This window comes from Sceloporus occidentalis, unplaced genomic scaffold, assembly GCF_023333645.1.
Source record: "Sceloporus occidentalis isolate IW3139 unplaced genomic scaffold, rSceOcc1.0.p SCAF_50, whole genome shotgun sequence".
NCBI lineage: Eukaryota > Metazoa > Chordata > Lepidosauria > Squamata > Phrynosomatidae > Sceloporus > Sceloporus occidentalis.
The window spans coordinates 432,293-443,165 of NW_028317030.1; the positions used below are offsets into that span (position 1 = coordinate 432,293).

Genomic DNA, 10,873 nt, shown 5'->3' on the forward strand with positions numbered 1-10,873 from the left:
TAAATGGTAAATTTTCAAGCTGGTCAAAAGTGGTAAGTGGTGTCCCTCAGGGTTCTGTTCTGGGACCAATTTTATTCAACTTATTTATAAATGACCTGGCAGGAGGCATTGAAAGTCATGTTTCTGTATTTGCAGATGACACAAAACTAGGTAAAGTTATACAGGGCGAGCAGGATATTACTGTGCTGCAGAGGGATCTAGATAGACTGGGGGACTGGGCACTCAAATGGCAGATGAAATTCAATGTAGATAAATGTATAGTTATGCACTTCGGGGTAGCGAATGCACAAGCAACCTACACCCTAAACGGTAGTGAATTAGGGGTAATGACAAATGAGGAGGATTTGGGAATTGTTATAGACAACAAACTAGGCAACAATGTGCAGTGTCAGTCTGCGGTTGCTAAGGCCAGTAAGGTATTGTCGTGTATAAAAAGGGGCATCAAGTCGCGGAATAAAGATATAATTTTGCCTCTGTATAAATCAATGGTAAGGCCGCACCTTGAATATGCTGTGCAATTTTGGGCACCTATTCTAAAGAAGGATATCATAGCACTAGAAAGGGTGCAGAGGCGGGCTACAAAATTAATAAAAGGAATGGAGCACTATAGTTATGAAGAAAGGTTAACTAATTTAAATCTGTTTAGTTTAGAAAAACGTCGCCTCAGAGGGGATATGATAACGTTATATAAATATATTCGGGGCCAATACAAACCATTGTGTGGAAATCTGTTCATAAACAGGACTATGCACAGGACACGTGGTCATGCATTTAGACTGGAAGAAAGGAGATTTAGACTAAATCAGAGGAAAGGGTTTTTTACAGTAAGGACAATAAGGATGTGGAATTCTCTGCCTGCAGAGGTAGTTTTTTCAGAGTCTGTACAGACGTTTAAACTGCAACTGGATGGATACCTGGAAAAACATAATATTCGGGGATATAATCTTTAATTATGGGGAAACAGCTTATTGATCCAAGGAGAAATCTGACTGCCATTTTGGGGTCAAGAAGGAATTTTTTTTCCCTGGTTAGTGCAAAATTAGAAAGAGTGAAGCCGGGGTTTTTTGCCTTCTTTTGGATCAAACAGCAATAAATTAACAGATATAGGAAAGGCTGAACTTGATGGACGCATGTCTTTTTTCAGCCTATGTAGCTATGTAACTATGTAACCTTAAACAGAAAGATAACACTGCCCTTGGCCTTAACCTACTTTATTCAAACTACAACTTACAACTTATAACTAACAATACTATTACTAATAATAATCCTATGAGTCCAACTTGAGAACCAATACGTCTTGGTTATCTCTAAATCCATTAGGCTTCGTGTATTAGGACAGCATGTCGATTCCCTGGCTCATTGGCTCCTGGAACATGCACATTCTTTCTATTGCCTTATGTAAGTGGAGCCGTCCTATTTTTACACTATCCTGACAAAAGCTGGAAAAGAAGAAATAAAAATAGCTTGTCAGTGGGCATAGTTTTGTTATCAGCTCATTGTCACTCTGAAATCTAACTTACTGCAAGTTGAGTTTACAAAGTGTGAAGATGCTGAGAAATGATACAATGATTCACTTGGTAGAGCCAACTCAACAATATGAAGTTGTAAAGTTCTCTGGACTGTATTCACTCAATCATTCAGTGGGACAAAAAAAACAGGAGGTCTATGTGGGTTTCTCCTCTGAGAAGGACAGAGTGTGTGCTCCATAACACGCATTTACTATGTCAAAATGGCACATCTTGCTTTGACTTTGTCACGTCAGTATTTTGTGTCACTGGACACAAAGGCTTTTCTTACGTTTACCATTAGCCAAAAAACATTACATAGGGGTTTCATATGCAATACATGAATATAAGAGAGAGAGAGAGGTGACACATACCCATCGTCTGAATGGCTGTCTGCATATTCTTTGAGGGAAAGCAGAGCGGCATCGTGGCATATTTCCCTCAGATCACTTCCTGAGAATCCATCGGTGTAGTCGGCAATTTCACGCAGGTCTACATCTTCATTCACCTAAAGAAAACATATTAGGACACATAAGGACAATGAATTGGTGATTTTCCCCAGTGTAATTCAAATAACTACCAAGAGACCAAAGCCGGGTGATATAGATTCATAAGGAGTAAACAAGGGCGTGTTTTTCTAAACATTTAGGGAAAGGAAAAGAGTCAAACAAGACTGAGAAGAATCGAGTCCAACTGAAAATACATTGTGTAAAAGGATCGCAATTGCCTAGGATTCTTGTAAAAGATTGATATTATACCAGTAGCCAGAGAATGGTGGCTTTATGATTTTTGACATTTAACAGTATGTTGTGGAAAGAGGTGACTATCTGAGGCAGTTCCAGCTGAGCAGGACGGTTCTTGGGCCATTGGTGGAATAGTCAACCATTACATAAAAATCACATATATCAAAGTATAAGTCGCTTACATTTTCATTTTCCAAGATGAGACTGAGAATTGATTGACGCTGTGCCGTAGACTAGAAAAAAAAAAGATGAAAACAGCATTTTAGAAAAACTATTCATAATTAGTCTTGTTAATCCCAACAAGAATGCATTTTGAAGTATAGGAATGGGAAAATATATGAAGAATTCATAGTTATGGAGTGGCTAAAACAAACTTTAAATAACCTTGTTTCTTCAGTAGCATTTAGTATTAGTAGTATTTGACCCATACATCACTATCTAAGAGAACCGCAAGTTCTAATTATCTTCATTATTTATCTTAACAATAGTGATTTGGTTTAAAACCGTCTGTAAAAGTTGTGTATTTATACAATAGCTACTAAATGTTTAATGCAGGTCATAAAATGGGTTTGTATTAAAATATAAACAACTCCTCTTTTTACTAAAGTTCTATTTGTCATGCAACATTTTTTGCAGGTTGATGTATTGAGATTATTTAGAACATGGATATACATCAGTTTAACATGAGGATTTCCTTTAAAAAGACATTTTAGTTACATACTGGTTTCTTAATCAGGAATCTGGCTGGCATCCTCCGCAGTATTGCTGGATCGATGTCCTGAGGTCGGTTAGTGGCCCCCATGATAATAACCTATGAAAATACAACAAAAGTGAAACATAAGAAATACTATATGGTGGGAAAAATGTGTTGAAAAAATATGATAAATCTAGAATGAATGATGTGTGGTTTCTTCTCCAAATCCCAGAGCCTCAAAAATCCTTTAGGAACTACACTTATGCACGCAATCTGTATTTTTAAAGTGTTGAATACACATCTTATCTGTGTGTTCTCTAGCTTAAAATCCTAAACAATGTACTCTAGTTTGGAAGATTTGCTTCTAAAAAATTTTAAGGTAATGCCAACGAGATATTACCTGACAATTGTGGCCTGTCTCCAGCCCGTCCCAACGGCTTAGGAACTGGGCTTTCATCATGGCCGTCACTTCATGGTCACTCATGGAACGACTTCGAAGGAAAGAGTCTAGGTGGAGAGAAAGAAAAAGTCAAGCATGATGAATGTACAAAAAGACTCATTAATGCCCATTGATTGGGCACCAGTTGTCTAATATCACATTGAAGTCTAATACATACACCATTCGGCATGGCTAGAGATTGGTGACTTCCAAGAGCAACTTACCGATTTCATCGATGAAAATGATAGTTGGCTGGAGCTTCACAGCCAAAGAGAAAACAGCAGCTGCTAGTTTCTCAGACTCTCCATACCACTTGTTGGTCAGGGTGGATGGCTGGAGATTAATAAACCGGCATCCGGCTTCTTTGGCTGTGGCTTTGGCAATAAGGGTCTTTCCACAACCTGGAGGTCCATAAAGAAGGACACCTGTATAAAAAACAGTGCATGATTTTATTTATACAATAGAAGTACCTTTAGTAATTAAACAATATTAAAATAATGTATTTAAAGGCTCCAGTAATTCAATCTGCTTAAAAATATAAAGGGTACCAAGTGAAGATAGCCTCTGATCAAGCACATTTCTGCATATTGCAGTCTGGAGGAAGAGCTTCTAATAGTTAATTATATAAGTTTGAAAGAAAGCATTACAAAGAAATAATCCCCCCCCCCCAAAAAAAAAACACAAAAAAAAAAAAACATCCTTTTGGTGTTTTGTTTAGCAAGAATGTATAACCTTTCAAATATTTGAAAGTATTTCTTGGAGGTGCATACTATAATACAAATAAATGATACCGCAGCAATCTTATGCCAAGCTAAAAAGTCAAAATGTATTGTAACATAATATAACAGGGACAAAAAAGAAGAACTGGCACCACTCCAAGTCACTCTGCAGATTACCCCTGACAAAGGCTACCAAGCCGAATCATTGTTGATCGCAGTAACACCGTCTACTTCTCTGCAACATTTACCTGAGTGACTCGTAAATTCTGTACCACGTCCTTTTTATATTATGTTAAAGTAGATTTCTACTTTTTTACTTCAGGTATCAGATTTTATAGTTTACGCTTATATTTTGCACCGCCTACAAATACATTTTCTGCTACCTGTTACGCACAGGTTGAGAGTTTTTGCACCTCATTTACTTATTTCTGTGCTTTTTTGTGCCTTTTGTTTGCCACCTCTCATAACTACACAGTTACTAACCTATCTAGATATAATTAAACAGCCTAACTGCAAAGAAACCTGCCCAGATAGAGATACCATTATGTTAACTCCCTTGCAGTGAGCGCAAACAGCACAATCAGCTACAGGTAAAAAGAAGTACAGATAAAATGTACTTTCAATTTACTGGTGAATAGAGCGGGTTTGTCTATAACTCAACCGAGTCTAAGGATATCCTGACGGTAACTGCCTGAGGGCCAGAATTGGACAGCCTTGTGGCTCACGAAATTGCTTCCATATAGATAATCTTTGTACATATAAAATAAGTCATGAATGGGAGCCTTCAGCCTTCATAAGTGAAACAGATTCAACCCAAAAAGTCCCGCATACAGGGTTTGAGTAATACCTTTAGGAGGCTGCATCAGCCTGGATTTTGGAAACAGGTGTCTCTTTCTTATAGGGAGGATGACGCTGGTTATTAGGGCCTCGATGACATTGTCAAGACCTGCGATGTCACTCCAGGTCACCTACAGGGAACAAACACAATTGTAAAACTGCTTCTACAATGCAACCTTAGAAATGTTAGACAAAGCAAAAAGGAATAGCACTATAAAGTAATGGGGGTTTAAAAGGATATATACAGGTTTCTTCACTGTCCTGGTCCTTCCTTCCCCAGTTTACTTCTTTCCATGTAACCTTTTCCCTTACCTCCATGTTGAGTGGGTCCACTAACTGTGCGGCGATGCACATTTCGTATTGCGTCAGACTGACAGTTTTTCCTCCAATCTGTCTCATCGGTTGTTTAGCCTACAAGATACCAAAAGAATAAAAGTAAGTTTACCGTATTTTAAAATGATTAACTAAGGATCCCACCAAGAATACCACATCTCAGGCAATGCTATTAAAACCCTTTCCCGTGTGAGGTCCACCTGGTGAGATTCATGGATGATCACTGCACATAGCTTTGGAGAACTAATGTAAATACTGATATCTGTAGATCCCGTTTACAATCACAGGATTTTATCTTTTAGGGAACATTGTTACCCCTTCTTTCTATAGACTTAACTAGTATTCTCTGTTGTCAAAGTTATTAAGAAAAAAGTTCCATACCTCTATCTGAGGTTCATCTTCTGGTTCCGGTTTTCTGGTTGAATCGAAGGCATGCATCATCCATTTGGCGGTGTAATAACTGGCTGCGCCCAATACCGTCAGTTTGACAATATTGCCGATAACATGATTCCCAACCAGATAACGAGAAAAGACATCCATAGAAAACATGTTCTAAAGACAAATAAAAATACATTAATACATAAGAACCTTTTTTGACAACTGCTACTTTAGATTTTCAAGTAAATGAAACATCACATTTGCTCACTTTACATATTTCCATATATGGTAATATTGCTGTGGCTGGTGGTACAGTGGTCATGTCACATAATTATTAGGACTTGAAATTTACCTGCTTTGTGTGTTCACAGCTTACTGATTTTTAAACCACAATAGAGAAGCAAACTAGTGGGTTTAAGAAAAAACGAAATCTTCCAAAACCTTTTCTTAATTTTAAAACTATACTTTTATACTTCTATTTACTTTTTAAGTCTAGATTGTAAACGTAATATCCTCACATTTTCTATCGCATTATAGCCTTGCAGCTTCTTTGCTATTATGACATCACAATTGCCCACTTTGCATATTTTCTTATATGGTAATATGGGTCTTGGTAACTGTAAGCTGGATGTTGGAATCAAATTGATTATGAAATAAATTAAACCCCATTTGGCCAGAAATAATAGCGCTCTGATCAGAGATATTTCAAACGTTTTGGTTATGGATAGATGTAACTCCGGTCCTGAGTGCTTTGCTGGAGAAAGTTCAGCCACCTCTTGTATTGCAGCCATCTATCCATAGAGGAGATGATAACATCCTGTTTTGTTTTGCCATATTTGCTTAGCGCAGAGTAATTTCTATGTCATTGTTTTACTATCTATATTCTACCACGTTCCATGGGGAAGGACACCTCAGTTCAATCATTTTTCGACCACAACAGAGAAGCAAGTTTTGAGCAAAACAATACTATCTAAATCCCTTTATCTTTTTATAATATAACTATACATTTGACTTATGGTCTATGTTAGATTATGTGCATTTATAATTTAGGGTATACATACTTTTCCTAAGAAGCTACAGTCCTGTAGCTTCTCCTTCTCTCTGAGGTCCTCGTCTATGAACAATCACTGTGTGAATGAGGGCACAGTGACTGCAGGCACCGGGGTTTTATAGCCTAGCTATTATGACATCATAGTTGCCTGCTTTGCATGTTTTCCATATATGGTGATATGGGCGTGGCTTAGAGTAAAGTCAAGACCGTGCAAGTTAACTATTATGACATAACATCCCTGATTTACATATTTTCCATATATGGCAATGTAGGTGTGGCCTGCATGTTTACAGCTTACTGATCATTAAAAAATCAATTCAAAGATGCAAATAATGATGGTTCAAGTTAAATAAATGAGATAAAAATAGATGTTGGACGAAAAGCAGACTGCTAATTTTCTTGCCCTGTACAATGAAATGCTACCACGCATAGCTTTTCTTTTCCCTGTAAACCTATAACATAAGTACATACCCTTGTCCTCATACACACATGAGAAATGCAGCTCTGTTATTGACTTAAGCGTCTTAAGAGGAAAACTATTCACACTATTCTGTAGAAGACACACACACACAACCTTAAACAGAAAGATAACACTGCCCTTGGCCTTAACCTACTTTATTCAAACTACAACTTACAACTTACAACTAACAATACTATTACTAATAATAATCCTATGAGTCCAACTTGAGAACCAATACGTCTTGGTTATCTCTAAATCCATTAGGCTTCGTGTATTAGGACAGCATGTCGATTCCCTGGCTCATTGGCTCCTGGAACATGCACATTCTTTCTATTGCCTTATGTAAGTGGAGCCGTCCTATTTTTACACTATCCTGACAAAAGCTGGAAAAGAAGAAATAAAAATAGCTTGTCAGTGGGCATAGTTTTGTTATCAGCTCATTGTCACTCTGAAATCTAACTTACTGCGAGTTGAGTTTACAAAGTGTGAAGATGCTGAGAAATGATACAATGATTCACTTGGTGGAGCCAACTCTACAATATGAAGTTGTAAAGTTCTCTGGACTGTATTCACTCAATCATTCAGTGGGACAAAAAAAAACAGGAGGTCTATGTGGGTTTCTCCTCTGAGAAGGACAGAGTGTGTGCTCCATAACACGCACTTACTATGTCAAAATGGCACATCTTGCTTTGACTTTGTCACGTCAGTATTTTGTGTCACTGGACACAAAGGCTTTTCTTACGTTTACCATTAGCCAAAAAACATTACATAGGGGTTTCATATGCAATACATGAATATAAGAGAGAGAGAGGTGACACATACCCATCGTCTGAATGGCTGTCTGCATATTCTTTGAGGGAAAGCAGAGCGGCATCGCGGCATATTTCCCTCAGATCACTTCCTGAGAATCCATCGGTGTAGTCGGCAATTTCACGCAGGTCTACATCTTCATTCACCTAAAGAAAACATATTAGGACACATAAGGACAATTAATTGGTGATTTTCCCCAGTGTAGTTCAAAAAACTACCAAGAGACCAAAGTCGGGTGATATAGATTCATAAAGAGTAATCAAGGGCGTGTTTTTCTAAACATTTAGGGAAAGGAAAAGAGTCAAACAAGACTGAGAAGAATCGAGTCCATCTGAAAATGCATTGTGTAAAAAGATCGCAATTGCCTAGGAATCTTGTAAAAGATTGATATTATACCAGTAGCCAGAGAATGGTGGCTTTATGATTTATGACATTTAACAGTATGTTGTGGAAAGGGGTGACTATCTGAGGCAGTTCCAGCTGAGCAGGACGGTTCTTGGGCCATTGGTGGAATAGTCAACCATTACATAAAAATCACATATATCAAAGTATAAGTCGCTTACATTTTCATTTTCCAAGATGAGACTGAGAATTGATTGACGCTGTGCCGTAGACTAGGAAAAAAAAGATGAAAACAGCATTTTAGAAAAACTATTCATAATTAGTCTTGTTAATCCCAACAAGAATGCATTTTGAAGTATAGGAATGGGAAAATATATGAAGAATTCATAGTTATGGAGTGGCTAAAACAAACTTTAAATAACCTTGTTTCTTCAGTAGCATTTAGTATTAGTAGTATTTGACCCATACATCACTATCTAAGAGAACCGCAGGTTCTAATTATCTTCATTATTTATCTTAACAATAGTGATTTGGTTTAAAACCGGCTGTAAAAGTTGTGTATTTATACAATAGCTACTAAATGTTTAATGCAGGTCATAAAATGGGTTTGTTTTAAAATATGTGCAAACAGGGAAAAGAAAAAATGTCGGTGCGCTAAGCTAGTCACAGGCTCAAATAATACAAATATGTAATACGAGGCCTACCAAACAGGTGTAAGCATGCAGCAAGAAACAGTGTATTGGCTGTACAATGTATACAAAAAACAAAAACTGTCTGCGCTTCTTACCCTAATAAAGTTGGCAACAAATATATAAACATAATATAAATGAGAGGTTTTGGTTATATGAATTGGCCAAAGCATAATTAAGCTCACCCGCCACGTCAAGGCACACTCTCAATAGGGTGAGAACCTACTCTCACCTCCTACATAGTGGACACACAAAGCAGTTTATACTGCTACCAAAACCTTATTAATGTGTTGGGGGAGGTGCAATTAAACCTCCTCCACATTAACCCCTGGACAGCAAGCTGCAACCAGCTTAATTATGCTTTGGCCAATTCATATAACCAAAACCTCTCATTTATATTATGTTTATATATTTGTTGCCAACTTTATTAGGGTAAGAAGCGCAGACAGTTTTTGTTTTTTGTATACATTGTACAGCCAATACACTGTTTCTCGCTGCATGCTTACACCTGTTTGGTAGGCCTCGTATTACATATTTGTATTATTTGAGCCTGTGACTAGCTTAGCGCACCGACATTTTTTCTTTTCCCTGTTTGCACATATTTGAGGTTGTTGGCTCATCAGTCTGGTTGCAGCTTGCTGTCCAGGGGTTAATGGGGAGGAGGTTTAATTGCACCTCCCCCAACACATTAATAAGGTTTTGGTAGCAGTATAAACTGCTTTGTGTGTCAGCTATGTAGGAGGTGAGAGTAGGTTCTCACCCTATTGAGAGTGTGCCTTGACGTGGCGGGTGAGCTTAATTATGCTTTGGCCAATTCATATAACCAAAACCTCTCATTTATATTATGTTTATATATTTGTTGCCAACTATATTAGGGTAAGAAGCGCAGACAGTTTTTGTTTTTTGTATACATTGTTTTAAAATATAAACAACTCCTCTTTTTACTAAAGTTCTATTTGTCATGCAACATTTTTTGCAGGTTGATGTATTGAGATTATTTAGAACATGGATATACACCAGTTTAACATGAGGATTTCCTTTAAAAAGACATTTTAGTTACATACTGGTTTCTTAATCAGGAATCTGGCTGGCATCCTCCGCAGTATTGCTGGATCGATGTCCTGAGGTCGGTTCGTGGCCCCCATGATAATAACCTATGAAAATACAACAAAAGTGAAACATAAGAAGTACTATATGGTAGGAAAATGTGTTGAAAAAATATGATAAATCTAGAATGAATGATGTGTGGTTTCTTCTCCAAATCCCAGAGCCTCAAAAATCCTTTAGGAACTACACTTATGCACGCAATCTGTATTTTTAAAGTGTTGGATACACATCTTATCTGTGTGTTCTCTAGCCTAAAATCCTAAACAATGTACTCTAGTTTGGAAGATTTGCTTATAAATTTTTTTTAAGGTAATGCCAACGAGATATTACCTGACAATTGTGGCCTGTCTCCAGCCCGTCCCAACGGCTTAGGAACTGGGCTTTCATCATGGCCGTCACTTCATGATCACTCATGGAACGACTTCGAATGTACAAAAAGACTCATTAATGCCCATTGATTGGGCACCAGTTGCCTAATATCACATTGAAGTCTAATACATACACCATTTGGCATGGCTAGAGATTGGTGACTTCCAAGAGCAACTTACCGATTTCATCGATGAAAATGATAGTTGGCTGGAGCTTCACAGCCAAAGAGAAAACAGCAGCTGATTCGATGGGCTTCGATGACATTGTCAAGACCTGCGATGTCACTCCAGGTCACCTACAGGGAACAAACACAATTGTAAAACTGCTTCTACAATGCAACCTTAGAAATATTAGACAAAGCAAAAAGGAATAGCACTATAAAGTAATGGGCGTTTAA

The 10,873-nt window shown here is 37.6% G+C and overlaps 2 protein-coding genes across 2 annotated transcripts; both read right to left on the minus strand.

Moving 5' to 3' along the window:
• Nucleotides 1-1,330: 1,330 nt before the first annotated feature.
• LOC149288573 (outer mitochondrial transmembrane helix translocase-like) lies at nt 1,331-5,795 on the minus strand. The gene is made up of 9 exons (XM_089491318.1): nt 5,652-5,795; nt 5,250-5,348; nt 4,948-5,068; nt 3,606-3,806; nt 3,343-3,449; nt 2,970-3,059; nt 2,431-2,481; nt 1,880-2,013; nt 1,331-1,439 (listed from the first exon to the last, which is right to left on the minus strand). The coding sequence occupies exons 1-9, from the start codon at nt 5,709-5,711 to the stop codon at nt 1,331-1,333; spliced, it is 972 nt and encodes a 323-aa protein (XP_089347444.1). The 5' UTR covers nt 5,712-5,795.
• Nucleotides 5,796-7,433: 1,638 nt separating this feature from the next.
• On the minus strand, nt 7,434-10,521 carry LOC149288574 (outer mitochondrial transmembrane helix translocase-like). Its single transcript, XM_089491319.1, has 5 exons — nt 10,438-10,521; nt 10,065-10,154; nt 8,533-8,583; nt 7,982-8,115; nt 7,434-7,542 (listed from the first exon to the last, which is right to left on the minus strand). The coding sequence occupies exons 1-5, from the start codon at nt 10,519-10,521 to the stop codon at nt 7,434-7,436; spliced, it is 468 nt and encodes a 155-aa protein (XP_089347445.1).
• Between the last annotated feature and the right edge of the window lie 352 nt (nt 10,522-10,873).